This window comes from Ceraceosorus guamensis (assembly GCF_003144195.1).
Source record: "Ceraceosorus guamensis strain MCA 4658 unplaced genomic scaffold IE81scaffold_14, whole genome shotgun sequence".
Lineage (NCBI taxonomy): Eukaryota > Fungi > Basidiomycota > Exobasidiomycetes > Ceraceosorales > Ceraceosoraceae > Ceraceosorus > Ceraceosorus guamensis.
In genome coordinates, this window is record NW_020290009.1 from 198,524 (window position 1) to 225,560 (window position 27,037).

Below are 27,037 nucleotides of genomic sequence, written 5' to 3' on the forward strand. Positions count from 1 at the left end.
TGCGAGGTACAAGTGATGCAGAATCGATGATCTGTGCATTGGATGATCTTTGTGCGTCTCGTCATAGCGACTTGCCCCAGTCTACGTCAGATGAGCGTCACCGGCAAGTTCACGGACGTGCCACTCCTTGTGCGCCTTTGCGATCTTTTTCTTGACATCGTCCCGGGCACTGAAATGTTCCACCCATCTCATGAGCGCATCATCGTCCTCGGGCAAAAGCTCGGCGCCTAGAGCACCCAGGATGGTCTCGAACGTCGCATTGGGATGGATGAGGCGATCTCTGAGCGCCCACAGCACCGCTAGACTGAAGATGACGAGCACGTCTGCACCGTCCAACAGTAGGGCGTCCCACAGACGAATCTGCGTCTGAAAGGGCACGACATTCGCGAAGAGCGTAATGTACCAGCGCGTGGCGTAGCTTGACGTCGTGATGTCTTGCTCCAGCAATTGTCGCGCTATGTCGGGCATATACGCTAGAGCCAACTGCTCCTGGACGTAGAAACTCTCCACTAGCCCGGGAAAGCCAGGAGAGAAAGTCTTGTGCAGACCGTACTCGCGCGCATCGTGCATGGCGGTCAGGCATGCGTAGGCCCTCTCCGGCGGCAAGTAGACCAGCAACGTTGCAGCGATCGGGCCCATTCCCTGACAGTAAGCGCAGTCATCGCAATGCAGACTGAATGCATGCAAGACGTGAAATAGACCTCTTTGGCCTTGTCCATATCGCGTGTGGAAAAGAACATGACCACTGATTGTTCGAGGCACGTCCAGATCGATTTGGACGTCGTGAGGGCTGGGTTTCTTGATCAGTTCTGCGTATCGATGCTCAGCGTCACTTGCCAGAGACCCATTCGCTACGCTCCGGTTGCGGGCCGTCCCTACTGGAGAGGTGGAGGCAATTGTGCCGGTGTTGCTCCTTTCGCTTTCATGGCGGCCGTGTCCCGTCCCTGGGTTGGCTTTCGCAGCGGCTGCGACAGGCCTCGCATCCCCATTCGCGAAGATTGAGTGATGGCCGTCGCAAACTAATGCCCACCAAGCAGCGGATCTCCATCGATCAGGCACACCCTTGTAAACCCTTCTCCGTAATTTCTTGCTCTGAACGAGATTCGGCGCAAGTCTGTAGCCGCTGACGTTGCCGCCTGCATCCCTGGAATCGACTCGAAGCATGCGCTGCCATTTCTCGACCCGCAACGCTTCGCGTGCTCTCACCGCTTCTTCGAGCGCAGTACGATGTGTGCGCACTCTATCGATAGCGCTGACATCGTCGTTGACACCCTTGGCAAAGCCAGATGCTCCGATCAGCGAGGGTGACTTTTCGCTGCCCACTGTCGGACTTCCTTTAGGAGCAGGCTTCTTCTTGACAGATTTCAGAGCTGATCTCCGCTTGGAAGGCAGCTTGGCAAACGCAGGCGCGGGCAGTATGGTAGTCCTAGGGGGCCTTGATGAGCTGCCATTCAACTCCTTGGCGAAGAACCCATAACGGTCTATGCTGCTCATGACTTCCTCGCGAGCAATCCGCGCCTCTCTCTCTTGGTGTGACTCTCCCTCATAGTCAGGGTCTTGCTCCTCGGTTCCCGAGACGCGCCCTGGCAGCAGTTCCAGACGTCTAGAGCCGCTTAAGGCGCTCTCCTCACTGCGTGCGAGGCTGACGATGCTTTCGCTGCTGAAAGGCCGCGTTACATCGTCATCTGGCCGGCAAGCACCGGACGAGTCGGAGAAATGATCGACGGTAGTGTAGCAGGTCTCTGTGGACGAGCTGCCAAGATGCGAGGAGTCACGAGGCGAAAGAGTGCTTGAAGCACCGCTCTGCTGAGCGTTCTGGTCAGATGGCTGGGTAGGTGACAAGGCTGGATTTGGTGTCGGGGGGATGATGTCGAGAGTCGGCGCCGAAGGCGAAGGAGCCAGCTCCTCCACTGCCGACGACAGGCCTGCGGAGTGGACGAGTCCGAGGCCTGCGCCGCCGCCATCAGTGACAATGGGATCGAGCGAGGGCCTGTCTTGCGTCAAGGCAAGTGTTGGAGAGATAGCAGCGCGGTGCATTGGATTATCGGATTCTAGTGAGCTTTCGGCGAGGATAGGCGATAGGCGATCCGAGCCATTTGGGCCAGGTCTGAGCCGACCAGGCAAGATCTGCCTAGACGAGGACCCTTCGAAGGCGGGAGAGAGCGCAAGATTCCTATGTCCGACCAACGGGGAAGAAGGGACTGATCTAGCCACATCCCTTCGCTGTTGGCTATTCGCTATCCTTGTCTTTGCTCCAACTACCGAAGGTGTCACGGATCGTGCACGAGAAATATTCCTCTTTCTGCCCAGATCTGGCTGTTCCCACGCATGGCCTTGACCCCTCTCTCGCGTCCATTCTTGCCCTTCCACGAATCCGTCGTCTTCGACGCCGCGCGAGTCAAAGTGTGCGTAAGTTTTGCGGATGTATGCGCCCTCTGCATCACCTGCTTGTGTCCATGATTCGGCGGCACTCGGTGCTGGAGAAGCTGCTCTCGAGCGAAGGATAGCAGCGGATGCAGATTCGACGCGCTTGAAGGCTGGCCGACGTAGAGCAGAGGCAGCATCAGCATCAGCAGACCCCCCAATGTTGCCCCTTCCATTCGTTGCAGTAGCAGTGAGCTTGGGTGAGATGTTGCTAGAGCTGGCAACGAGGCGCAGCGGTCTGAGGCTGCTTGAGGGCTGGTGTGCAGCTTCGGAGGAGGGCCCTGCAGCCGAAGCCGGTCGACTTTGAGCGCTTTCAGTGCGGTTGTGAGAGACCGAACGAGGAAGAATGCGCGTTTGCGCGCCCAGAATGGAGGGAGCCTCAGTGCTGATCTCTGCATTTGGGGAGGATCCTATTGCACCCATTTTTCCGTTTGGGGCAGCCTCTTTAGCCAGAGACTTGCGAGCTCCAAGGCTGATAGGCATGGCAGCGCTGGACTTGTCAGTACGTACAGAGAGCAGATCTGGGCGATTTGGACGTCTGTTGCAGAGCGTGAGTGGAGTGCAAGGGTGGTTGATGCCAGCTGGTCTGATGAAGGGCCGCGGGTAAGTGTGGACGCAGTGCAGCTTTTAGGTGCTTGGTCCTCGAGATGGCTGGCGGGACGAATGCTGCGGCGCTCAGCCTTATCTATTGAGATCGCATAGCTCCTTGTTCCCTGCGGCCGTCGGAGAGGAGGCTCGAGGAGTAGATGAGGAAGGTTGGTGAGGAGCGTGCAAGCTTGCTCGCGCATCCACGGGTGATACGAGGCAGGGTTCTCGGCGCTTTCCCCGCGCTTTGATGAGCAGCTTGCTGCCCGCCTCCCAACACGCTCGCTCCCCTCGGCTAGCGCAGAATGAAGATGCCGGTCGAGTGCCGAAAGAAGCGCATGCATTCGCGCAAGCTGGGCGGGTACAACCCTCTCCAAATGCTTCCCTCCTTCTTTCCCGCTCGTTCTTTTGGAAGCGAATTTCTTCCGCGGCGGAAGCTAGCGAGGAGCTGGAGGAAGCTGGAGAGACCTGCAGGCAAACAAACACAATTTTGAATTTGAGTCGCGTGGATGATCGCGATTCGAGTACGAGCTGCAGACAAATGTTTGCGAGGGGAGGATGTTCAAAGCTCCAATTGCAGCTTGCTCGTCGATTGAGTGAATGTGAGAGGTGCACTCGAGCCGTAGAAGGTCGGGACGAGTCAGATTTGAGTATGGCGTGCAAGATCTTCGAGGGGCGATTAGGGTGTTTGGCACGAATGGGAGACGGTTATCCAGACAGACCACATCCAGCTGCACCCACGAGACACAAAGCCTAAATGTCGTGAAAAGGTACGACTCACGACCGCTGGAGCTTGGCCAACTACAATTGTGATCGACTCCCTCCCATCGAGCGCCAACGCGACTTGATTGGTCCTGGCACGCACTCGTGACCGTTGCTGTAGATGCCCAGCAAAGACCGGTACGCGGTGTGCCGGTGTGCAAGCAGCCAATCGCAGCCCGCCTAGCTGCGCCCTCACCAAAGGCGCAAAAGGCGTTGCGTCAGGGTCCATTCCATGACCCTCGAGCCGTACCCACACTCGAGACTGACGACTACGGCGGAGGGACCTATGCTTGACAAATCGTGTCGCGAACCACACCCGAACTCAGCTCGATCCGACAACAGATCTGACAAGCCTGCGGTGTGTGGCCACCAGAAGCGCGGATCTTATCAATCACCATGCAGACCGGCGACTTGTAAGACCAGTGACGACTCACAGTGTCATCGCATCCCGGTAGAAACGCTTTGAGCAAGGCTGGGAATGCATGGAACGTGTCCATGTCGCTCGGCCAAGCATCTCAGTCGGCGGCGCAGAAAGGCGTCGTCGAGCGGTGTGACCACACTGGTGGTTACAGGATTGGTCACTCTCCGTCACCCATGACCGCTCAGCGCGATGCAATTGGAAGGGAGGTTCGGGCAATCATGCGACTCGCATGGAGCGAAAGCGAAAGCTATTTCAATGCGTGAAGAGCTACTCGACAATTGTCATAGCGTACATGGATGTATTTGGTTTCGGGAAATGGTTGTGTTTGTGTCCCTTTTTGTCCAAACCGCAAGTGAGGCGAGAAGTACAGCGCGCAAAGCACCTGTATTACGCATCACGACTACCCTCACCCGTCGCCATCCAGCTTGGCCCTCGACCGTGATCTCCCATAGCCGAAGGATGGCTGGTCATGACACTAGACGCGCGCTCAAGTGCGAGCACGGTCTTGTGCAGCAGCAACGGCAGGGTTGATCTTCTTGCCGTCTTTGTTGTAGCGAACGCGAACAGGGGGCTCGCGGTTGCGACGGTCCTCGCGCGAACGCACACGAACGACGTGAGCGTGGATGGCGCAGGAGACGCAGTAGTGAATCTTCAAGTAGAGCTTGGGCAGAGCGTACTCTGTTGAAAGGAAAAGTAGACCAACTTTGGTGATGAGCATGTGCGCGATGTAGCCGAGTGGCTGGCGATGGGCTGGCCCAAGTCACAGCATCCTCTTCAGACAGCCGCTTGCATCCATCGGTATGCCCAGCAGCCTATGCATCCTGATACCACAATTTCTCGCCTGTCCATGTCATCCGCCGCACCTCCTCACAGTCGCCGCCTTGACCATCTGCCACCTCGCTTTCCCGCTTGGGCATCTACGCAAGCAGCGATACTCACCAGCGTACACCGAGGCGTCGCTCAGGTCACGAACAGCCGCAGCCTCAACGATGTTGCGGATCGTGAAGCGCTTGATGGCCTTGTCCTTGGGCTGTGAGAATCGCAAGAAGCAGGAAGTTGACAGGTTGTCAGTGACTTGAGCCGAGAGGATAGGCTTGAGACTCCAGATGGTGACTCACGACGCATCGAGCGCAGTTGGAGCAACGAACGAAGGGGACGTGGCCTCGTCCGTGCTTGTTGCGGCCGCCATTTCTTCTCTTCTTAGTCATCTTGCTGTAAAACGTCAAGAAGAAGGGGGGAAGGAGTCAAGGCACAATTGGAGCGAAGTGGCTGGATTAGCTGATTGGGTTCAAGCCATTGGGGCGCCTGAACAGATGAAAAGCTCACAAGATCGTTCTTGGGTGGGTCTTGAAGATGGTGGAATCAATGGCCGCGATCCTTCACTCAGTTCAATCAACTTGAGGCTTGAGCGCCGCATCGCATCAGCCTGGCCAGAAGCTTCATGCAGGCTTCACGAGTACGCTGCCGGGGCGCTCGAACCGCAGTGCGTGCGGCTCTGACCACGTGGCGCGCCGGATCATTATGGCGCGCTGGACTCAATACAAACGCGCCACAGGCATTAACACGCATCGCGGCGCGAACTTCCAGGGATTCAAATCAGCCGGGCGCCGCGGGTGCGTGCTTTCTGGCTTTGCAGCGAGGGACACGACACTTCTCCCAAGGGCAATTTCGACTTTTCAGGACTTTACCACGTCTACCCACTTTCAGTCGACGCTACGTGAGTATCAATTCTCTCCGCTTCTCACTCTTCTGCTCTCGATTGCCAAGGGAAGGCGCTCTGGAGCTATATCAGTACATGGCTTGCCAGAGGCGAACGTCGCGAGCACGCGGAAAACAGGCAAGGAGCCGGGAAATATGATTCGCGAGGGGGACATCAATGTTGACCAATCATGAAGGATTGGATCGCGTCTTGGTCGGATAGGAGAAGGACGGCGCATTGCACACGGAAGATTGGTCACGTTGGACAGAGGGGGTAGTGATCGCGGGATGGTCGGCCAATGTTCCAAATACTCGAGTCTCGCTAAGACATGCTCAGGAGCCTCACGCAAGACAGCCGAGAGGACTTGTCGTGAAGCCTGTGCAAAGGCTTAGGCAGACAAGTGTTGCACCTCTCGAGTCAGAGCGTCGGTTCGCCTTCTCCGCGCCACCTTGTTTTTGGTGCCAATGGATTGGCGTGGCACGGCCCATCGCTGACAACCCGACAATTCGTACGCCCCATAATGTAGTGACACCTCAAGACATTCTTCCAAGATGGCGCCCAAGATTGACCCCAATGAGGTGAAGATCATCTACCTCCGAGCCGTCGGTGGTGAGGTCGGTGCCTCTTCTGCGCTTGCTCCCAAGATCGGTCCTCTTGGTCTGGTAAGTAAGGCGTCACGCTGCTATTGGACTCTCCAAAGCGTCCCTCTAATGCAGCTTCCCTTCGTGGCAACAGTCTCCCAAGAAGGTCGGAGAAGACATTGCCAAAGCTTCGGGTGACTGGAAGGGTCTTCGAGTGACTGTCCAGCTCACCGTCCAAAACCGTCAGGCTGCCGTCTCTATCGTCCCCGCTGCTAGCTCATTGGTAATCAAGGCGCTGAAGGGTGAGTTTGAATCGCATTTGATGCCACGTACATGCGGCAACAGGGGCAAACTGGGTCATGCGGGATGCGTGCTAGAGCCGATGAAGCAAGACCACTTCTCTCTGCTCTTGAAATCGCTGGACCTGACCAAGCGCCGCGCTGGAGGCCGTCTCGTCCTCGTCCATCATCGCTTACGCTGTCGCTGTGTTCCTTTGTGCATCAGAGCCCCCTCGTGACCGCAAGAAGGTAAAGAACATCAAGCACGCTGGTAACATCCCCTTCGACGAAATCGTCGAGATTGCCAGGAAGATGAGGTACAAGTCTCTCGCCAAGGAGCTTGCTGGAACGGTGAAGGAGATTCTCGGCACAGCGCAATCTGTTGGCTGCAGTGAGTAGAGCCAGTCTTTCTGTGCAAGTCAGTACATTAACCCATTTTCTCGCACTTCTTTGCTACTTTAGCTGTCGACGGTCAACCTCCCCACGACATCATCGATGGCATCAACGAGGGAGAGATCGAGGTCCCCGCCGAATAGATGTGTGGCTCATTCGCATAACGAAATGCCACACTCTTTTCACCAGACCCTGCCGTTCTGAAGAGAGGCAGGCAGATGCACTGTGGTGCGCACATCGCTTCATGCACTCGGCCTGCCCTGGCGGTCGATCCTTCACATGTCACATTAGTACGCCGCGGCCTTTACACAACCGCAAAAATTGCATGATCCAAAAGCTAGCGTTCCCCACCTGGAGTATGGAAAGCTTGACGTGACGCATGAGTGGAAGTAAGGCGAATGATGCGCACGCAGGTCGGCGAGGTGAAATCAGCCAGCCAGGACTCGGCGGCATCAAGGTATGATCAAATCGTTGGTCAAGGCGCCCTGAACACCGGTCGTCGCAGGCTGCGAGCACTTGCCGCGTCAAGTTAATGTGAATCGAATGCATTGCGTCCTTTCTAGTAGAGTTCGCTGGGATCAGATCACAGAAGCTCGTCTGCGTAAGGCAACTTGTGCACGTCGCCGACTGCCACAACTGTTGGCTTGCTCTTGAGGAGTTTACCGGCGGCCTGTGGGTCCGAAGATGAGCCAGAGTAGTCAGTGCGGCACTCCACAGCGGTGATTTGAGCAAGCTTGCAGGGTCACGCACCGATGAGACAGCAGAAGCGTTAACGCCCTCGAGCTTGGAGAAAACTTCTTCGAGCGTTGTGACGGGGCTGCCCGACAACAGCTACGCGCATGGAGAAAGCACAGTGTCGAGGCGTCAAAATTGTTCAACTCTCGAGCGTCTTTGGCGGGACTTACGTGGCTGCCAGCAAGAGTGTGAACACCAGCGCGGTTTTCCAATGCGGAAGCAGTCTCGAACTTAGCCTTTGCAACAGCACGAGCAAGCTCCTCAGAGGAGAGGCTGTCAGCGCTCGCTTTGATTGCTTGAGCCGCCGCCTTTGCAACCTCTGCAATCTTGGCGTGAGGAGCAGAAAGCTGAACGCCAAACAAGCCTGCTTCAGAGTAACCCAAGTTGAAAGCGTTCGCAGAGATGGTGGAGTTGGAGGCGCTGATCTTAGAAAGCGCTGACAAGCCATCGTTCCACTTCACTGACGCCTGGCCTCCGAGGTGTGCACGCAGAACGGCAAGCTCAGGAGATCCTAGTGGTGCACCCTCAAAGCCGAGCACAAGGTGCGCATCGTGTGCGCGGGGAAAGTCGGAGCCGTGAGGAGGCAGGTATGCGATGCGGTTCTCGCCGCCAAAGTACTTCGAAGGTGCGGGACTCAGAGCACTGCCGGCGGAGATGGACTTGAAGTGCTTGCCAACCAACGATGACAGCTTTGAAGCATCAATGCCGGTGCCAAGGACAGCAAGATTGGACTTGGCGAAAGCCGCTTTCGCGTAAGAGGTCACCGTGTCGTAGCTCAGGGGGGAGACGGGAGTCGCGTACAAGCTGGCACCGAGCCCACGTTGACGGTAGGCGGTCTGCGTGAAGTCCTCGAGGGCTAGAGCGGCTGGAGTAGATTGGTTGATCTGGTACTCGTCGCTGAGAGAGGGCACAACTACCTCGTCGTATTCGTGACGCAAGAAGGAGCTTTTGCCGAGCACTTCGCCGAGAATCTCCACAAAGAACTCCCTGTGGTGCATGGCATGTTCATCAGCTCGCGATGCCCTTGTGAAATGGGGCAACAGACTCGAATTCTACTCTGAGCTCCTGTTCGCCGTAGCCCTCCTTGCTGTGGACCGGTGTGCCATTCCACACTCTCCGCTCCTAAATGAGCCACACATCTGGTCCTTCGCCCCTGCAATGCTCATCCTGCAGTCGTGCACACTCACTCATCTCCACGCAAGAATTCCGCAGTCAGGAAGAGATGTTCCTTGGACAGCGTTGCAGAAAGGGCACCGCCGTACAGTTCCGTCTCGCGGATCAGAGCGAGTGCAGATCGCTTCTCAGTCGATTTGAAGGCGAAGCTGGAGCGGGCAACAGATCCGCGCAGCAGGTCGTGTTAGTACCGCGTACCTCTGAGAACACGGCGATGCCTCAAAGGGAGGAGACTCACGTCTTGAGAGCGTCTAATGGGACAGACAGAGCACAAATCGGGTGCGGTTCGGGTGAGCAGCGCGCAAGCGCCGGCACAACCGTAGCTTGAGGCCTACTCACGAGCGGCACCGGGAGAGCTCTCGAATCGAGGTCCAGCGTTCAAAGCCACCGTGATCGCAGCAGTTTGCGCTCCATCGTCCTGTGGGGAGGGAAAGCGTGAGCCTCCGGGCATGATTTTGACCTTCTTGTGCATCAAATTGAAGGGACCCCTCTCCCGGCGTCCTGAGCGAGCAAAGCACTTGCTGTTGCCCGACTAGTAGTCACTTACAGCAGCGGCTACGCGGATACCGTCGGCGTTTGCGGTGGTGAAACTCCTTCGACTCGTCGAGAGAGAAAGTGGAGCCCTTGCGGCTCGCAGAGACGCAGTGGACCTAGAAACGACGGACATGGCGGGAAGCGGAGAGCAGAAGCTGAGGCTTATTGAGGCAGCTTATGAGCTGAGTTGCCAGGGCCAAAGCTGCTTGGGACAGAGGTCAAGACTAGTGTGTTGTGATAATGGCTTTCGAGGTACCGAGCATCGTAAAGAGCATGCACTGACTGAACGTGCGACTCACGACTACGATCTGTTGTAACCAAGTTGTCACGCTCGCGCTCAGAAGCTCTGGATTCGGTCGGCGCGTGCGCTACGCTCGCTTCTGCAACAGCTACCGTATGGGCGCGCTCACAAAGCCGAGAGGCTCGTTGGCTGGAAGAAATCACACATCAGTGAGCGCGGTGCGGTCGCGCTGCCCTGCACGGCCGTGCCCGGAACGCGTACCGAGAAGCGACGCGAAGTCCACGTGGCTGACAGATTCAGTCTGCCGTCTGCCAGCACGCGAAACAGAAAGGTCGCGAACAAATGCTGCACACACGTCATCCCCTCCATGATGGAGCCAAGAGAGCCCGCGCTCGCATCATACACCTACGGTTTCCCCCACAGCCCAGACAGAAGGCTGTGCTACGTCTGTCCTGCCCAGCACAGCTCCTAACTCCATGCACCTTCAGCAACGCTCCGGCGGCTTTCATAATTGCGGTCTGCATCCTTGATCGATATATGGTCCAGCGACCTCGACAGCTCGCGGCTGTACACAGCATCAGTTGGCTGTGAAGGTAATTTCCCGCGGAAAGCAGCGTCGCTTCGGCCGATGATTCGAAGCGGACGCGCTCAGAAAGTGGCTCGTGCCAGATTTAAAGCTCAGCAAGTCACAGCCACCTTGCAGTTCAGCATCCATGCAATCATGCAAATGACGCGAATCCGCAAGGAGTGGGGGGGGGCCGCGCGCTGCTGCAGTCGTGATTGGCGGTGCTATAGCTGCGCCCATCATCGACACCAGGCGGTCGGATCCTCGGCGCTTGAGGCAACTTGCGCCCATGTGCGCGTGGGCGCCTAGCTAGCTAGCACGCAGCACTGCCACGCCGCCGATTGCGATAATAATAATGACGTGCATGAGACAAGCTCCACAACGGTGGCGCGGTTGCCGACGTGAGACCTCTTGGTCACGAACATCTGCGTCTTGCGCTCCCAAATCACTCAATGAATGTGAATGTGAGTGATCGAGCGGGACGGCAAAAGTACAAAAGGCGTCTCTTTCGCTACCGGAATTCTTTTCCACATCCTCACTCAACTTCATCGTCTCTGCACTGAAAGGAATCTTCTACTCATTCGCATCTCCAGCAACTGTCACAGGAAACGCGAGCGAGCAAGGCATCACTTTCATAGATCTACAACATTACCAACGGCGCACTTCAGCACCTCATACACCAGCATAGCAAGTCATGTCTTACTATTCCAACGGACCATCAATGCCCGTTGCCGATACCTCGGCGGCATACGGTCAAGGAAACAATGGGCAAGGCGGATACCCACCCGCCGGTGGCTTCGGCGGCTATCCCGACTCTCAGCCCAATTATGGTGGTGCTCCACACGAGCAATCAGGCTATGGTTATCCCTCTTCATCCGGTGCACCTAGCGGCTATCCCTCATCCCCATATGGACAGCCAGAGCAGCAGAGCAGAGGCCACGCAAGCGATTACTACTCTTCGGTTCCCGCACATGGACAGCCACCTCACCAGCAGCAGTACGGTCAACAGCCTGGAGCGGGACAGGAGGGTCAAGTGCAGTACGATGAACGCGGCAACCCACTGCCTCCCGGAGAAAGAGGCATCGGCACCATGGCAATGGGCGGTGCCGCAGGTTTTGCAGGCACGAAGTTGCTTGGCGGTGGCAGTGGTTTGAAGGGAGCCGTTGGTGGCGCACTTGCTGCGCAAGGTGTGAAGATGCTTCTGGACAGGAAGGAAAAGGATCATCGTGAGTCGCGGTCTTGGGGAACACAACAAGGTGGAAAAGCATGTGGCTCGAAGCTGTTTGGCATTTCTCGGCATGCTGACTCATCTCACCCACATCTCAACACGATCGTAGATAAACATCATCGCCATGAGAAACATCACCGCCACGAGAAACATCATCACCACGGTCACGGTAGCCAGGGCGGACTCGGTGGCCAGTTGGGAAACTTCCTCGGCTAGCGCTTACACGCGAAGCTCCTTTAGACAAAGGGCGACCCAGTGCGAGACGCGCTGATGGACATTTGATACGATTCGAGATACCTACTTTGCTCGCGGCTCAATGCACCATTTAATATGCTTCACCTCTGTCTGTCTTGATGATGCACTTTGAGTCAGCTGCGTGCTGTTGGAGCCGCCAGGCCTGACGGGGTTGACGCTTGCGATGACCAATTGTCTGCAGATTTGGCTCCGGAGCTTCTCTGCTGCTTGCGAGTGACGATCATCGCTAGAACGCGCGGCGAATCGAAGCAGCGTCCTTTCGTCAAGTAGACCAGCAGACTGAGTGCTGCACCATCGTCGATGCCGCTCCATGCGCCGTCTTGATTCTGGTCTTCACCACAGACGCACAGTGCGTCCGTGTGGACACTAATCACTCCGAGGCTGAAGGGCGCGAGCTCTTTCGAGCAGGCTTTGGGATAGATAGGCAGTACCATCTCCAGAGACAGGTGTGGTGCTAGAGCATCGCCCGCCCTGCACGTCGCAATGAGGCAAGCAGTCAACAGCTAAAAGCCACGGCGCACATCACGCGAGAAGTAACGATGCGAATAGAATTGCGGGCGGACTGAGTTTTGCGGCTTGACGTACCTGACCAATAATTGCAAGGTGCACGTGTATTACAGGACCATGCATCATGGTGCGAGAGAACCGGAACGTATGAGGTGAAGACGAGTGGCTAGAGAGACCTAGAGAGAGACCAGAGCGATCGATGGTGGTGCAAGGATTTGCCGAGAAACGTGTTTAGATCAACGATGAAGTGGGCAGAACTGCCGTGCCCTTGGTGATACGTGTATGAGCACCAATCGTTGCTGAAAATGTTCGAGACGAGGTGACGACGAGGGATCCAGAGACATTTGCGAGGGGTTTGCGAAGACACCAAGACAAGTAGACGGACGCGCGGGAGTGTGGGGGTACGGGGGGAGGTCCGAGTGCGGATGCGATGCCGAGGGAAGTGAGGTACATGATAGGTGGGTCTCAGCAGGAGGTTGGAGCCAGCGGAGGAAGCCAAGGGTTTCATAACGGTTCGGTGCAGAAGGATGACGGCTCAAAGACAGTGTCCGAGCGAACGCACCAGGTGCTCTTTCGTAACCGAGGTCCGCGTAGAGTTGTGAAAATCGACATATGCAAAGTTCTTAGCCAGAATCTTGATCGTCAAGGCGATGAGCTTCCAAGATCTGTGAGTGCCTGGCACGCTGATGTTGGGTGCAATTGTCGCGCCGGGAGAACGTCGCGTCACAGCTTTCGTGTGGGCAGATGAAGGGGCAGAGCGGCGAGTGCACATGGCTGTGTCGCCGGGCATGACCGCTGGTGCTGAACGTCTTGTCGCAGCCTGGATGGCGACAGACGTATCGGCCATTCGAGTCTACAGCAGAAGTTCGTCTCGATTGCGTCTTCGATGGTGCAGTGGATGTAGAGGTCATGACAGCTGTTGAAGCGTCAAGCTCGGTGAAGTCGGGTTGCACGCTGGAAGGTTCGTCCTTCTGTCGCAAGTGATTACGCGGTGCAGCGTTGCGACGAGCTTCCTGCAGATCGTGTAGGGGACCAGACGAAGTTCGCTTGGGCGACTGCATCCAACCATGATCGTGAGGCTCGCAGGATTGACCGAAAGGAGACGCCAAGGTCGTGAGAGAGCTGCTAGGAGCTGAGCCAGCCGAAATGGAAAAGCCAGAGTGCGAGCTCGACTGGTGCTCAGAGCTGTTGGACGTGTTGCCAGAGTCGGCGCGTGACATGCTTGCGAAGTCTGGTGCCTCTGGTAGCATGCGAAGAGCTGTGTCGGCAGTGAGATTGCCAAAGCGCGGATCGAGTACGCTTAAATCGTTATCCATGGTGTGAGAAGGCATCAGCGAAGAAGAGGTCGAGAAATGACGCTGAGATGATGCGGACGGTGGCGTCGCTGCAGACGCAGACCAAGGATAGACCATACCGCCTCCTGGCGTCGCAGCCCATCTGTTGAGTTCCCTAGCGAATTCAGCACTAGAACTGACGAGGTCCGCCGCTGGCCCCGGAGAACAATAGCGGTGCTCCTGGGCTCCTAAGGCTAGCATCGGCAGATCCGGGCGCGGCGCCGACACCTGACGGTTGACCACGTCCGGCCGCAAAGCATCAGGCACTGCACCTGTCAAGGGAGGCGTTGCAGCTCGAGAACCTGCGATGCTGCTGTTGTGATTAGACTGGGCTTGCGTGGGCTGATGACCTTGAGGGGGTTCATTGACTTGGGTCTGATCGAATTGTTGACGAGATTCTGCTTGCACACAAACGTTGGACTGTTCGGTTGCACGACGCGAGATGAAGGCCATGGCGACGGCTCTCTGAGCTTCAAATGAAGGTGTTCCATTCGACTCATTCAGCTGAGCCAGAAGCGCTTGATGTTCATTCTGTTGCGGGTCTGGCGTTGGACGCTGCAAGCTCTTGGTCAATCTGCGAGCGAAGAGATCGCTACCAGTTTGGCTGGCTGACGATGAAGAGGCGAGGGGTGCACCAAGCGAAAGTGGAAGATTGGTGGAGGCGAAAGACTGCGTGGCGCACATTATTCGCAAAATATGGTGCTGTGCTTACAGCCAGCGTGCCAGGGATTGATTTTGGGATCAGGCGTGTGTGATCGTACCAAGAGTGGCACCGCACTGGCGATCTCTTGGTCAGGAAGGGGGGGAGCGCGAGCTTGACTTGCGCGAGGAGAGGGGACTGGAGCAGCGCCAGCTGTGTGTCGTGTCGATTGTAGCGTGTGGATCGAGCAACGCGATCGGACAGACAGGGAAGCGTGGTGGATGGTAGTATTGAGGTAGTGAGGAAGTCGCGCAATCTTACCACCAGTTGAATAATCTTTGGCGCTCTGGGCGCGGTGCGCTTCACAAATCCTGAATACTCATGCAATCAAGAATGAAGCCTTCCGTCGCGCGCTTGAATACACCACTTACTTGCAATAATATAATGTACTGTACTCCGAATCACGAATGCAATCAAGAGCGTGGTCATCATGCAGTCAGAGTAACATGCCCACCGCCAGCCGCGTCTCGCTATGCTGTTTGGGTTTCCACATGCATAACCTCGGCCTCTCCTTTGACGCCTATGCATGGCAGCAGCTTACCGGTACTCACGGCACGGTACGCCGCGCCACGACGCTCGCCGATCGAAGCCCGGACAGGTGCCGCGCCAAGTCAGCACATACTGTCCAGGATGTATATACAGCGAGGGCCGCGGTGCGTGCTCTAGATGCTCTACACTCACGACTGTACCATTTAAGCATGCTGCAGCTCATTAAAGCTGTACATCAGTAAAATATGCTGCAGTCGGCAGTCCAGCAGTCAGCGTAGCACCGTGCGGCATGCGGCATATGCGCGCGCGCTCCTTACGAGGTGCCAGGGGCGCTCGTCGAGGTGCGCAGCGCGAGGAGACGAATCATATGATTTAAAGTCACGACAGCAGTCATAGACTTCTCATGCAGTCTTGAGTTGTGATGACTGCATGCGTGAGTCTGACAAAGCCAGCCGATGCAACATCATCGTCATCATCATGCAGCTGCTTATGGAGGCCATATGCCCCCTAGGCTGATGAATTTGAATTTTGATCTTGAAGTAGCACGGCTTGGAGCGAGCGGAGCTGTGGCTTACATATATCAGACACTACTCGGCTAAGCTGCATAGCGTAGAAGCTGCTGCCGGAGAGTCGTGAGTTCCTTGAGTGGCCATTCATCAGCGACGCGAGCAGCGTGAGTACTCTGTATACCGATAGTTGCGAGTCGTGAGCGTGAGCATGAGCATATATATGATGAGTCACGTGAGTGTGCGAACAGGTCCTTGTCTATCCAAAACACGACTGTCGCCATTGCTCATGCACATGCTCTGTCAACCGCCGCTCATCATGTAGTTGAGTGTGAATATACAGTCGAGTCGTGAGTGTATCAGGCGTTAGCGCCCTCGCGTAGAAATTTTGCGAGCGTAAAGAAAGCTGCTCAAATTGCCAGCTCCGCGTTGCGGGTGCATGTCCAGCACATCTCCCTTCCGTTGTCTGCCTGCCACGAAAACCCCTCCACCTTGCAGCTCGCTTCGGACACTCCACTCACAAACTCACGACCATGCGCCGGCTGGGCTCGACGACTCCGACGACTCCGACTCTTAGGGCTTTTCCGTTTCCCAAATGATTGCAACTCCATCGCTTCAAGACCACTGTGCCCCTCGAAAAATTTGGGAAATCGCAGTTACAAGTGGCCGTTGGCCTGCCTGATGCCGTGTCATGCTCGGTCGTGGAGATGAAGAAATTAGACGGCCGACTTCCGACTTCGCCACGGAAGTGTCGATCGTGATTCTTGATTCTACTCGGCAAGTTCGCATCTCACATTTCGACTTCGCCATTCACGCACCCGCCGACGTCCATCACATGTACACCACAGAGCAGCGTGGAGGCAGCTCCTCTTGTCATGGTCGGAGTCTGCGCGTCTGGGTAGAGAACTTCATGCCGCCATGCAACTAGCACCCAATCACGGTCGTGTTGGGTGGATCCAAGGAAGCGCTGTCAAGGTGTCACACGGACTTGTGATGGCATGACATTTGTGACTTGGATAGTCCTCTTGCAACTCGGCTAGTACTTCCCATCTCCGAGCTCACCTCTGTCCACGTTCCCACTCAGATGAGCACTTTGATCCTCGGTTAGATGGGCACTTGTACTTTCGGGCCTAACCTCCACTTATAGACTACCACTGCTGCTCGTCGGCATACCTTTGGACAGCCTGACACGACCGGGTTCCTCAGCATGCAAGATAAGGCACTGAGAATTGCCGTCAAGCCATGTTGAACAGTCTACAACACCTGGCGAACGGACTTCACCCTTCCTTGTCAGGGCGATCGTTGAGCATTGGGGGTTGCAGACTCGCCGAGACCCGATGGAAAGAGGACAGACAGCAGTCACGAGAGTTCAAAAATCACAGACAGACCGACGTTGAATTCACGATTTGCTTCCGTTTCGGAGGGCCGCTGGAAGTACTCGGATGTGACGTCTTGGCCGGCGCACTACTCGAATGCGCTCTCCGAGCCGTCTATTCACAAGCTGGACGACAGATGCAGTAGTAGTAGCAGTCGTCGTGGTGTTAGGCAGATCAAGCTGTGTGATAGCTGGTCATGATTAGCAGCATCGTGCCGCTAAGGTACCGGCAGCTAGTCGTTGATGCTCTGCACCTCCGACCCGCACCGTGCCTGGCCTTGGTCAAATCAGTGTGAGTGCAGCGGCGGCTCTAGGCTTCGATGATGGTCCCTGCTACGGAATTTATAGCTTATTTGGCGGACTGCCAACGGTCTCTCAACAGCCAAGCCCAGTCCCCGGTTCGCATGCATGGGAACATCGTGGTTGCAATTTTGAATCATTGAATCGTAATTTCCCGCAAATTTGGGCCGTCGCGCGTGGACCGCTGTCCTAGAGATTGGGTCTTGACATGTCTTGCTCTTCTCCGTGCATGTGTGTCCCGATGATCGGCCGCTCGTGGACAGTCGTGCTGATGCTGGGAGTCGATCAAGACTTACTGCTGACTTTTAAATTTGAATCCCTTGATTCTTGAATGTTCGGGATTAAATGTTGATTAGAGTCACGAGTTCACGATCGCGCGTTTGACCGGAATACAACAGCAGGCACCGACACTCCCGCGCGCATGCTGGTGACGAAAAGTCTGAATAAGAATCAAGAGTCAAGAGTGACGTGCGCCTGCATTTTGATTCGTTCAGACTTTTGACTGGCTAGCTGCGACGCGTGGATCTCGAGCAACTTGTGTGTCTTCGGACTTGATCGTGACTGGCATACAATCACGTGAATTGACTCCGGACGGCGGCGTGGCTGAACTCGTGACTGTGGCTCAAAACTCAAAACTGGTATCTGTGCATGGTGACTTGGCCCAACAGAGACAAGCCGCCTTCCAGCCATCAACCAACGTATTCTAAAACGCTTCAAGTTCAACTCATTAGAACTTGCCCACTGCCTCTGGCGACTACTGTACGACTCACACTCTTTTGGAATCGCTTCGCATCGCTATCCAGCAGCAGATGCGTGAGCAGCAGGACGCCTAGCTCGCAATTCACATTTACCGGCGCTCTTCTTGCGGGCGAGATTGCAAGGCCTTTGGACCAGGACGATCAGTGGCTCTGATGCGCCCAACTACAATCGCGGCTCTGGCGCTATTGTCCGCTTGCAGCTTGCTTCGGGGCGTGATGAGCGCGCAACAGAACGGGCAGCTCACCACCCAGTACGCGCTTTACACTTCAAGCTACTCAGGGGATGTGTGAGTGCAGGGCGATTGCCACTTCGGTCTAAAGGAAGAAGGCTTGGCCCATGAGCGGCTGCGGATGCAATTCAGCTGAGACTGACATCAGCCTACCCTCACGCCTGTCTCTGCATGCTGATCGATGGACTCAAAAAACAGCAAGAGTTTTACATTCCGCCCGCCTGCCGGTATCACACAGAATGGCAATGTAGGAAATGAGACAACAGGCGGCAAGCCCTCATGGCTGACGTTCGGAGGCAAGCTGGAGCAGTCGCACATCATCTACGCCACGAACGAGGCGACGCCTGGCGAAGTGAATGTGCTCACAAGTGGAGCTGACGGACAGCTAACAGCTCTGGGTGGCATCACCCGCACCTCCACGGGCGGCAATGGCCCTGTAGCCAGTGATTTGGTCAAAGATCAGCTGTTCGTTGGTGAGCCGATGCGGGAAACGATCCATAGCTTTAATAATTTACGCGAGTCAGGGTTTGGCCCGATGAGATAGGCGAGCTGAAACTTGCGAGCTTCTTCTGCGTTGCGCGTTGCTGCCCGTCCATTACGACCCGCTGCGCCTTGCTACACGACACTTAGCCAACTACGACAGCGGGTCAGCAGCCGTCCTGCCGCTATCTCCGGATCGGGCTGCGCTATTCCCAGCCAAGGTCTTCAACTTTACACGCTCAGGGACCGGTCCAGTCACCAAGCGTCAAAATGCACCGTATGCGCATGATGCCGTGGCTGACCCCGATGGCAAATTCGTGTACGTCCCCGACTTGGGCAGCGATGTGATTAGGACCATTAAAGTCGGCGAGAGAGCCGACATGGCCGAACTGTTGGCTGAGACTCCTGTCGAGCCCGGCAGCGGCCCTCGACATCTCAAGTTCGTGGAAGATGCCAAATACTACACACATGGTCACGGCGCTAGCGCGAATGGACAATTTCGACGCCATTCCCATGACGTCAAGCATGTTGCCTACCTGACCAGCGAATTTGCCAACACAGTGACCGCATTCACACAAGATCCACAGACTGGCAAGTTGTCGCAGATCGGTGCACGCATCCCCAGCGTCCCTCCTGGCACGCAACTGGGTGGCGACGCCGAGAACGGACCAGCTCGAACGTTGGCAGAGGTCCAGACCTCGGTCGATGGCGCGCTGATCTATGTCAGTAACCGTGGCGACTCTACTGAGGACCATATCAGCGTGTTGAGACGCTTGCCCAACGACAGCCTCGAGTGGCTAGCTTGGTATCCATCTGGAGGTCGCAACACCCGCCACGTGAGTCATTGAGCTTCCTCGTCTCGTACCACACAGTGTCGGAATCGATTCACATGGTACGACCTATCATTTCTTCGCAGTTCTCCATCTCTCCAGATGGTCGCTATCTAGCCACAGCAAACCAGGCCAGTGGCACGCTTGGTAAGTCATCTTTCGCAAACCTTATACGCCACACCGCTCAAGGCTACTCGACTCTTGCGCCAACAGCCATCCTCAAGATCGACGGAGAGCACTTGTCAATTGTCGCAAAGCTCGAGGATCAAGACCAAATCAATTTCGCTGGCTTTGCTCCTTGGTAAACTTTTGCCCTCAGTAGACTGAAGTCCAGCCCGGGCACGTTGCCAGCGTTCACGGACGATTTGCAAGACGAGCCCTCACTTATTCTGCACCTGTAATCAAACACCCTCACCTAATGCAACTCATAGTCTCCATCAGACACCAGCGTTCAGTAGCTGCCAACCTTGGCATCGGTCGAGTCCCTGAGCAGGCCTTCTGGAACGGGCCACCGAGCGCGAATGACGCGACGCAGTCGTCCGCTTGGGTCACACGCGTGGGCAGCTCTCTATGAGAGAGCAAATCGGATGAATGGTGTGAATTGCGCGTCGCTCGTGCTGATCAGCGGCGTCAACAATGCGAAGGCGTGCACTTGTATGGCATGAGTTCCTACTTTTTCTTCCTGGCAGCATCCGGGTCCATGTCTTGGCTACAGTATAAGTTGCGTCGAGGAGAAGGAGAGGATGGATCAGCCGCCATTGTACACCCCAACACGAGACGATGGAATGCATTCGGTACTTACGTGTTGAGCAACAGGCTATCTGCGTCCAGCATGATTCTATTGCTGCTGTTTGCGAGGATAGCGGCGATGTCCCTCGCGGCTTCCAGCTTTCGTAGTTGCAAGAAGCCCCCGCGAGCTGCTTGTCCAACAAGTTCCTGTGCGAAAGTTTGAGGGTTGCGAAGTCAGCACAGTGTCTCAGCTTGGCAAGTGGCACAACGCTTGGGATCACACGCACAGCGCTCTTGGCTTCACCCTGGGCCCTAACAATGATCGACGCCTTCTCCTGGATGGCTTGGTCGACCAGGAAGGCAGCACGCAAGGCGGTTTGTTGTGCGATTTGCTTGGCCTCGACGGCGTGGGTGAACTCCGGCGAAAAAGCGACGTGGGTGATAGATACATCATCGAGAACAATGTTGAATCGTCTCGCCCTCTGTGTCAAGTTCTCCCTTACTAATCTCGACACCATCTCTCGCTGAGTGATGAGCTGAGACGCATTGAATTGCGCAACGACAGACTTGAGCACCTCTGTGGTCGGAAGTTGTGTGCCACGCTTGTGTGTGAGCAGCCAGGATAGGGAGACTTGGGCAAGGCACAGCCAGCACATACTTACCATTCACGATTGAAGGGAGAACTCTTTCATCATAGTCGCTTCCCAGCTCTCGGTAAATGATGGGCAGCTCATTGACGCTAGGTCGTGAAAGCACACGGCAGGTGATGTTGACCATTTGCAAGTCTGCAGCCGAGATCAAGACCGACAGAAAGTGAGCTGACTATCCGATTCGGGACAAAGTCGCGTACATGCGCACCTTTTGTGCCTGTCAGACTAGCGATGCTTCTCGGCTTCGCTCGCACGTCGTAGTCGATTGGCGTTTCGAACCAAGGAATCTGAGCAAGATATGACGCACGACGCCCGGTCAGATGTCGCAGCGTTGCATCAGGGGGGTCAGCGAGGAGACTCACCATCAAGTGCGTCCCTTCTCCAAAGATGTCTGGCTTGACACCATAAAGGCGAGAATACTTGATGGCGCGATGACCACCGTCGACTGCGAGGACGAGCAAGCACGCGTGAGCAGCGTCCAGGGGGTTACAGGGTCACAAAAGGGCTCTCTTAGCCGCAGTGGCCCTGCTGTCATCACTTCGCTGGCACATAGCATGGTGCGCCGTCCTGAGTCCCGCGACGGCTAAAATTACCCAGCAATGCGGGTCGAGCGACAGATCTTGTTCCCAGACCTCGATGAGTCTCCTACATGCATCAAGAAGCGTTACTTACCATTGAACAAGCTAGCATTGATCGCCAGACCGCCACCAATAAGGAGGAACAGGCCAGCCCCGCCGCCCAAGGCGTTGCGAAGCCCATTTCCGGGACCTCCTCCGCCACTGCCTCCTGAGCTGCTTCCACCACCACGCTGGTAGCCTTGTCTGGCCTGCTCTTGAAACTGCTGGGACAGGCGCCTCAGTGCCTGCCTTGCTTGTTGCTGCGCCATCTTTTCTTCGCGATGTTGGTCGTGGTAAATTGCGGTGAGATCCGTTGCTGCGTAGTGATAGCCGACTTGATGTTCAGCTTTGCACCTGAGCTGCTGGCACGGCCTTCCCTCTGAGCTGAACGACCACTTGGCTGTGAAGTTGTAGTCAGCAAGGCCGTGCGGGCTGTCTGGCTCGCTGGCGTCCCATCAAGCCTGCGAGCGTGCTTTCTTCATGTGGGTCAGGATCTTACACCGCCGTTGATCCCTCATCAGACTCGCGACTCACAACTCACACTCCGCGCGCTTACGCTACACCACTGATGAGCTGACTCGGCCGGCAGAAGTATCGGGAGTTAGTCACGTGCGGAGAGCGGTTTTCTTGCGATCGCACGTGCAGGCGAGCTTAGCTGCATGGATTTGCCCTCACCATGAAATCTTGAATGGCCACGCCGCCACGCCGGTGATGTACCGCGGTACCGTACCCTGGCTGCATGTCTGTGCTCGTGATGAACGCGGGCCTCGAATCCTCGAGGCGCGAGGGACGAAGACTCTTGCGACTGCTGCACGACCTAGACCGTGCCGCGTGTCGTGTCGCGTCGTGGCGCGGGGCAGGCCGGCAGCAGGGCACTTCATCGGCCGTCACTCGTGACTGAGATCTCTGTGGCTGCACGGCAGCGGCCAAAAGGAGGAAAGAAAGCTTTTTCTGGGCGAATTTCAAGTCATCGCGCGCGAAGGTTACCGCCACTGTCCAATCTCTCCCTCACATCACATCTTCCAGTACCAAATTTCCACCTCGCTCTCAGTGACGCTCATGCCCGCTCGAGTACTGAATTCCATCCCAGGTCTTGCACGTGCAGCAGCTTCAACCTCTCGACTTGCTCCCACCCTGGTCAAGTCAGCGCTCCCGCCGTACACCACCCCACTTCGGTCGTCGCAGCTCAACTTCGCGCGCAACATGGCCACTGCACTTCCCTCTGACTACGTGAGTCCTGGTCGCCGTCGTCCCATGTTCTGCACTCAAGCAATGCTCACAACCCCTCTTTTGTCGTTGGCGCAGAACAAGGCGTTGTACACGCCCCTTGCAGAGGCTGACCCCGAGGTTCAGTCGATCATCGACGATGAGACTTGGCGCCAGTTTTCTGGTCTGGAGCTCATTGCTTCAGAGAATCTGACTTCTCTGGCCACGATGGAGGCCAACGGTTCCATCCTAACCAACAAGTATTCCGAAGGTCTTCCCGGAGCTCGTTACTACGGTGGCAACGAACACATTGACCGACTTGAAAGGCTCTGCCAGCAGCGCGCACTCAAGGCTTTCAACCTTGATCCTGCCGTCTGGGGCGTCAACGTTCAGCCATACTCCGGTAGCACTGCCAACTTTGCTACCTTTACTGCTCTCCTGCAGCCCCAAGACCGCATCATGGGTCTTGGTCTGCCCAGCGGTGGTCACTTGACCCACGGTTACTACACCGCCAAGAAGAAGATCAGCGCTAGCAGCATCTACTTCCAGAGCTTCCCTTACCAGGTCGACACCAAGACGGGACTGCTTGACTACGAGGGTCTGCACAAAAACGCCGACCTCTTCAAGCCTCGTATGCTCATCACTGGTGGCTCTGCTTATCCTCGTGACTGGGATTACAAGCGACTGTCCGAGACCGCCAAGAGCCAACAGGCGTACCTGATGAGCGACATTGCACACATTTCCGGCCTTGTCGCTGCCCAAGTCCAGAACAACCCTTTTGAATACTGCGACATTGTCACCACCACCACTCACAAAACCCTCCGTGGCCCTCGTGCAGGCCTCATCTTCTTCAGAAAGGACAAAGACCCCGAAGTCGAAGGCAAGATCAACGCCGCCGTGTTCCCCGCTTGCCAAGGTGGCCCTCACAACAATACCATCGCAGGTATTGCAGTCGCTCTCAAGCAAGCTGCTGACCCCGCTTTCAAGGAGTACGCTGCCCAAGTCATCAAGAACAGCCAGACGATGGGCAAACGCTTGATCGAGCACGGCTACAAGCTGCAGACCGACGGAAGTGAGAACCACTTGCTCCTGGTTGATCTGAGGCCCATTGGATTGACCGGAAGCAAGATTGAGGAGCTTGCTGATCTTTGCGGTGTCACGGTCAACAAGAACGCCGTTGTTGGCGACACCTCTGCTCTCACCCCTGGTGGCTACCGCCTCGGCACCTCCGCTCTGACAAGCCGCAGTATGAAGGAGGAAGAGATGCTCAAGGTGGCAGACTTCTTGCACCGCATGACCCAGATCGCTCTCGAGATCCAGGGCAAGGTTGGCAAGAAGCTTGTCGACTTCAAGAAGGCTGCTCACACGCACGAGGGCGTGAAGCAGCTCAAGAAGGAGGTCGAGGCGTTTGCTACCAGCTTCCCTCTGCCAGGTGTCAGAGACACTTCCTCCATCAAGAGGCCCAGCGGTGCCAATGGCCACGCCTGAGTCGCACTCTGCGTGACTCCTCCTCGGAACACCCATCCCATCTGCACTTATTGCACCTCAACGGAGCAACTATCGTCTCAAGCATCTTCCCTTGCCTCTTATTGTATCGTCTCCAAATCCATTACAAGGTCGCCTCAAAACCTTCAATCCCGCACCCGGCATGCTGTCTTCAACGTCACCTTCCCAAAATTCCATTTCCGTCCCACAAACCCAGCTCAGTTCAAGTGACACAACTGTTGTGGGCAGACGTCTGTTGTCACGCCGGCAAGTTTGACGCGCGGTGGGTTCAGAGAAGCCGTGGCAGTGTGACGTTGTGTGTCCACGCAGTCCTTTGGTCGTGAGTAGACATGGGCTGGGTCACGGTGTGGAGGCCGCACATGCCATATCCTAGAGCAGATTCAAGAGAATGCATGCCTGAGTCCTGACAGCTGTGCACAGCCTGCGCGGGGCTGTCAGCTTGCGCTTTGCTCTGGATTTTGGACTCTTTTGAGGATCCGCAGCTTCAAAAGGCTGTCAACATGGGCACCGGCCGCACCGAAGCGCGCAAGTGCAACAGTCAATCCCAATGTCGGGTTTGATGGCTGTGCTCTGCGATGAGACGAATCGAACAGCGCGAAGCTGTAGGCGGCCCTCGTAAAGCGATACGCTACTTCTGGCTGCTGGCTCGTCTTCGTGACTCGACACGGAGCTGTAAATTTGAATCTTGAACACGCATATAGCGGCGGGTCACGAACGGTCTCACAATCGAGGACAGGCCCGCGGAAATGAAGGACATAGCCGTGTCATGTGGCTTAGCTATATATGTTCATATACAGACATACGAGCGGCTTATGATGTTGACGACTTCAGCACGACAGCACATACGACGGAGATGTCACGACCGGGACACCTAGCAGCGCACGCGGCGCTACTCAGCCCCGCATTCAAGGATTGATGCTTTGATGAATGGGCGTCAGATGGCTCATCGTGATTGCATGAATGGAGGACGGTGGCTGGTCTGGCAGGCTGTGCCATTCCCATTCTGATTACAAGGTGAATCAAGAATCACGAATGGCTATGCTCGTCTGTTGTGGTTACTTTGACTGAACACGTCAACTTGGTCGTGAGTCTCGAATCTCGGCGAGCCGGCAGGCAGTCGTCGCTTCGTCAGCTAGGGTGCATGACATCAAGATCAGGAGCGAGTTCACCGCACCCGCCCTCAATCACGTTGAGCTTATGGGGTCGCGAGGGGAGGCGTGCGGGGACTCTTGACTCATCAGCCTGTTGTGACTCACACTGTCGCTTAGCGTGGCACCCTATACTCGCACGCAACACGTTTCCGAGGCTGAGCCACGCGCGCCTTCGTGAGAGCAGCGCAAGCGCGCGAATCTTCGAATGCGCATTCACGAATCACGCATTCAGTGATGCATCAGTCACGAGGACAGGCGATCTGCGTTTGCCGCGGTTGTCGAACCCTCTTAACCGCATCAGCTCGACTCTGCCTTTGCTTCACGCCGCCATCGCTCCCCTTCCCCTGCACACCCGTCGTACCGATTCGTTCGCATCGGCAGTGGCAGCTTCGAAAAGCTTGTGTACGGCAGGGACCTCAGAACGCCCGTTCTGCCTGCGCGCGATCTGGCGAAATTTGGGAACGTGAGCTACCACTCACGACTACTGGCCCAGCAGGCTCGCCACAATGTCCGCGTGGTCCTCGATCGCGAGTGGCCAGGGAGGATTGTCCTATGCTGAGCGCCTCAGGAAAGCGAAAGAGGGCGGGACGGCACCTGCCGCTAGTAGCCAGGCGCAGCCACAGGAAAGCCTCGCATCTACTTCCTCCAGCTCTGGTGCTCAGCCTAGGCGCCCCTCCCAGCTCTCGACGCCGGAACACACTTCAGCAAAGTCAGCTGCAAATGGCATTGCCTCTTCGAGCGTCACAGCTAGCTCTGCCGCTCAGGCATCTGGTACAGTATCTCATTCGCAACCTCCAGCTTCACCCTCGAGGATACGAACATTGGCATCATCAGCCATGCCCTCCACAAGCGGGTCACATCGTGGTGGCGCACCCTCAGAATCACCAGCAAGGGTTGGGGTGACGTCTGAGCAGACTTCTGCAATCTCCAAAGCCACCTCATCCTTAGAGAGCTCAGAGAGGCCCAAGAAGCGGGAAGTCGAAGGCAATGGCGGTGCTGGGGCAGACGGACACCGAGATGAGAAGGCTAAGCACAGCGCATCAGGCCCGGCTCCAGCTCCAGCAGTAAATGTTTGGGAAGTGCGCAGGAAACAACAAGCCGCCAAGGACGCAGAAGCGGCCCGATTGAAAGCAGAGAAGGAACACCAGCATCGCGAGCAGGAGGCGCAAAGGAGGAAGGAGCAGCAGCAGGGCCAACCGGTGGAGAGCAGCGGCTCAGCTCAGATCCAGAAACATGTGGGCGCTCAAAAGGGCAAGACCAAAAGTTCTGATCAGAGGTCGAACAAAGCCGATTTGCGAAGCGCCGAAGGAGCTCACAAGGCTTCGGCCAAAGCTTCATCCATGTTTGGTTCAGCTCAAAGACTCGACACAGCCACTGACACGACTGCGCCGCCTCGGCTCCCTAAGCAAGCCATAGCGGGTCGATCTGCTACCAATGCAATTGCAAAGGATCCCGCCTCAGCAACCGCTGCGCTTCCTCGCAAGAAACAGAACGGCGCTGAAAATCTGGTGCAAGGCGGTACGCCACGCGCGGATCTCTCCGCCCAGGTTCTGGCACATTTACCGGGCGACATGCCGCCTCAAGCAAAGAATGATACTCCAGCAGGGACAAGAGACGAGGCGATACCCAAGTGTGCTCCGAAGAAAGCTGATGGCCAAACGGTCGCTGCTGTGCCAGCGCCAGAAGTAAGTGCCACTGCCGAAGCTACTAGTCTGTCACTCGGAGAAAGCCCAGCTGCCGCTGCCGATGATGATGCTTGGTTGAAACGCATACATCTACTCAATGGAGGCGAGAA

At 56.2% G+C, this 27,037-nt stretch overlaps 11 protein-coding genes across 11 annotated transcripts; 5 read left to right on the forward strand and 6 right to left on the reverse strand.

Annotated features, from left to right (window-relative positions):
* Positions 1–81: 81 nt before the first annotated feature.
* On the reverse strand, positions 82–2,847 carry IE81DRAFT_287737 (RabGAP/TBC; the record flags this gene model as incomplete). The annotated part of the gene is made up of 4 exons (XM_025511728.1): positions 82–822; positions 973–1,201; positions 1,310–1,583; positions 2,340–2,847. The coding sequence occupies 4 exons, from the start codon at positions 2,845–2,847 to the stop codon at positions 82–84; spliced, it is 1,752 nt and encodes a 583-aa protein (XP_025371226.1).
* Positions 2,848–3,222: 375 nt separating this feature from the next.
* On the forward strand, positions 3,223–4,074 carry IE81DRAFT_45784 (hypothetical protein). Its single transcript, XM_025517359.1, has one exon. It carries the CDS (start codon positions 3,260–3,262, stop codon positions 3,764–3,766), a length of 507 nt encoding a protein of 168 aa, XP_025371227.1. The 5' UTR covers positions 3,223–3,259; the 3' UTR covers positions 3,767–4,074.
* A 428-nt stretch (positions 4,075–4,502) lies between these two features.
* IE81DRAFT_321726 (ribosomal protein S26e) lies at positions 4,503–5,547 on the reverse strand. The gene is made up of 4 exons (XM_025513432.1): positions 5,519–5,547; positions 5,311–5,404; positions 5,132–5,222; positions 4,503–4,870 (listed from the first exon to the last, which is right to left on the reverse strand). The coding sequence occupies exons 2-4, from the start codon at positions 5,398–5,400 to the stop codon at positions 4,680–4,682; spliced, it is 372 nt and encodes a 123-aa protein (XP_025371228.1). The 5' UTR covers positions 5,401–5,404; positions 5,519–5,547; the 3' UTR covers positions 4,503–4,679.
* An 895-nt stretch (positions 5,548–6,442) lies between these two features.
* Positions 6,443–7,286, forward strand: IE81DRAFT_287693 (ribosomal protein L12; the record flags this gene model as incomplete). Its single annotated transcript, XM_025511725.1, has 4 exons — positions 6,443–6,553; positions 6,627–6,774; positions 6,977–7,141; positions 7,213–7,286. 4 exons carry the CDS (start codon positions 6,443–6,445, stop codon positions 7,284–7,286), a joined length of 498 nt encoding a protein of 165 aa, XP_025371229.1.
* A 386-nt stretch (positions 7,287–7,672) lies between these two features.
* IE81DRAFT_321728 (putative QCR2-40 kDa ubiquinol cytochrome-c reductase core protein 2) lies at positions 7,673–9,757 on the reverse strand. The gene is made up of 7 exons (XM_025513433.1): positions 9,599–9,757; positions 9,391–9,469; positions 9,290–9,302; positions 9,066–9,200; positions 8,049–8,865; positions 7,894–7,974; positions 7,673–7,813 (listed from the first exon to the last, which is right to left on the reverse strand). Exons 1-7 carry the CDS (start codon positions 9,716–9,718, stop codon positions 7,727–7,729), a joined length of 1,332 nt encoding a protein of 443 aa, XP_025371230.1. The 5' UTR covers positions 9,719–9,757; the 3' UTR covers positions 7,673–7,726.
* Positions 9,758–10,202: 445 nt separating this feature from the next.
* On the reverse strand, positions 10,203–10,762 carry IE81DRAFT_321729 (hypothetical protein). Its single transcript, XM_025513434.1, has one exon. The coding sequence runs from the start codon at positions 10,680–10,682 to the stop codon at positions 10,404–10,406; it is 279 nt and encodes a 92-aa protein (XP_025371231.1). The 5' UTR covers positions 10,683–10,762; the 3' UTR covers positions 10,203–10,403.
* Positions 10,763–10,790: 28 nt separating this feature from the next.
* Positions 10,791–11,860, forward strand: IE81DRAFT_321730 (hypothetical protein). Its single transcript, XM_025513435.1, has one exon. The coding sequence runs from the start codon at positions 11,086–11,088 to the stop codon at positions 11,833–11,835; it is 750 nt and encodes a 249-aa protein (XP_025371232.1). The 5' UTR covers positions 10,791–11,085; the 3' UTR covers positions 11,836–11,860.
* Positions 11,861–13,004: 1,144 nt separating this feature from the next.
* IE81DRAFT_346013 (hypothetical protein) lies at positions 13,005–14,399 on the reverse strand (the record flags this gene model as incomplete). The annotated part of the gene is made up of 1 exon (XM_025515985.1): positions 13,005–14,399. The coding sequence occupies one exon, from the start codon at positions 14,397–14,399 to the stop codon at positions 13,005–13,007; it is 1,395 nt and encodes a 464-aa protein (XP_025371233.1).
* A 3,261-nt stretch (positions 14,400–17,660) lies between these two features.
* On the forward strand, positions 17,661–19,825 carry IE81DRAFT_321735 (3-carboxy-cis,cis-mucoante lactonizing enzyme). Its single transcript, XM_025513436.1, has 5 exons — positions 17,661–18,130; positions 18,272–18,546; positions 18,704–19,389; positions 19,470–19,530; positions 19,597–19,825. Exons 1-5 carry the CDS (start codon positions 17,997–17,999, stop codon positions 19,686–19,688), a joined length of 1,248 nt encoding a protein of 415 aa, XP_025371234.1. The 5' UTR covers positions 17,661–17,996; the 3' UTR covers positions 19,689–19,825.
* Positions 19,826–19,967: 142 nt separating this feature from the next.
* IE81DRAFT_365270 (hypothetical protein) lies at positions 19,968–21,873 on the reverse strand. Its single transcript, XM_025516921.1, has 7 exons — positions 21,435–21,873; positions 21,125–21,207; positions 20,971–21,049; positions 20,775–20,897; positions 20,400–20,689; positions 20,186–20,319; positions 19,968–20,092 (listed from the first exon to the last, which is right to left on the reverse strand). Exons 1-7 carry the CDS (start codon positions 21,646–21,648, stop codon positions 20,053–20,055), a joined length of 963 nt encoding a protein of 320 aa, XP_025371235.1. The 5' UTR covers positions 21,649–21,873; the 3' UTR covers positions 19,968–20,052.
* Positions 21,874–22,582: 709 nt separating this feature from the next.
* On the forward strand, positions 22,583–24,073 carry IE81DRAFT_346016 (glycine hydroxymethyltransferase; the record flags this gene model as incomplete). Its single annotated transcript, XM_025515986.1, has 2 exons — positions 22,583–22,609; positions 22,685–24,073. 2 exons carry the CDS (start codon positions 22,583–22,585, stop codon positions 24,071–24,073), a joined length of 1,416 nt encoding a protein of 471 aa, XP_025371236.1.
* Between the last annotated feature and the right edge of the window lie 2,964 nt (positions 24,074–27,037).

What these genes read in the sequence shown, in the direction of transcription:
- IE81DRAFT_45784 (XM_025517359.1), top strand. Translation starts at nt 3,260, where the DNA reads ATGAGCAGCTTGCTGCCCGCCTCCCAACACGCTCGCTCCCCTCGGCTA.
- IE81DRAFT_321726 (XM_025513432.1), bottom strand. Translation starts at nt 5,400, where the DNA reads ATGACTAAGAAGAGAAGAAATGGCGGCCGCAACAAGCACGGACGAGGC. An exon ending in CCAACTGCGCTCGATGCGTC is followed by an intron (nt 5,223 to 5,310) that starts GTGAGTCACCAT and finishes CGATTCTCACAG; the next exon opens with CCCAAGGACAAGGCCATCAA. An exon ending in CGACGCCTCGGTGTACGCTG is followed by an intron (nt 4,871 to 5,131) that starts GTGAGTATCGCT and finishes TCCTTTCAACAG; the next exon opens with AGTACGCTCTGCCCAAGCTC.
- IE81DRAFT_321728 (XM_025513433.1), bottom strand. Translation starts at nt 9,718, where the DNA reads ATGTCCGTCGTTTCTAGGTCCACTGCGTCTCTGCGAGCCGCAAGGGCT. An exon ending in ACACTCTTGCTGGCAGCCAC is followed by an intron (nt 7,975 to 8,048) that starts GTAAGTCCCGCC and finishes CCATGCGCGTAG; the next exon opens with CTGTTGTCGGGCAGCCCCGT. An exon ending in ACGCTTCTGCTGTCTCATCG is followed by an intron (nt 7,814 to 7,893) that starts GTGCGTGACCCT and finishes TCGGACCCACAG; the next exon opens with GCCGCCGGTAAACTCCTCAA.
- IE81DRAFT_321729 (XM_025513434.1), bottom strand. Translation starts at nt 10,682, where the DNA reads ATGGGCGCAAGTTGCCTCAAGCGCCGAGGATCCGACCGCCTGGTGTCG.
- IE81DRAFT_321730 (XM_025513435.1), top strand. Translation starts at nt 11,086, where the DNA reads ATGTCTTACTATTCCAACGGACCATCAATGCCCGTTGCCGATACCTCG.
- IE81DRAFT_321735 (XM_025513436.1), top strand. Translation starts at nt 17,997, where the DNA reads ATGCGCCCAACTACAATCGCGGCTCTGGCGCTATTGTCCGCTTGCAGC. An exon ending in GAGGTCGCAACACCCGCCAC is followed by an intron (nt 19,390 to 19,469) that starts GTGAGTCATTGA and finishes ATTTCTTCGCAG; the next exon opens with TTCTCCATCTCTCCAGATGG. An exon ending in CCAGGCCAGTGGCACGCTTG is followed by an intron (nt 19,531 to 19,596) that starts GTAAGTCATCTT and finishes TTGCGCCAACAG; the next exon opens with CCATCCTCAAGATCGACGGA.
- IE81DRAFT_365270 (XM_025516921.1), bottom strand. Translation starts at nt 21,648, where the DNA reads ATGGCGCAGCAACAAGCAAGGCAGGCACTGAGGCGCCTGTCCCAGCAG. An exon ending in AGGGTGAAGCCAAGAGCGCT is followed by an intron (nt 20,320 to 20,399) that starts GTGCGTGTGATC and finishes ACTTTCGCACAG; the next exon opens with GAACTTGTTGGACAAGCAGC. An exon ending in GATAGCCTGTTGCTCAACAC is followed by an intron (nt 20,093 to 20,185) that starts GTAAGTACCGAA and finishes CTTATACTGTAG; the next exon opens with CCAAGACATGGACCCGGATG.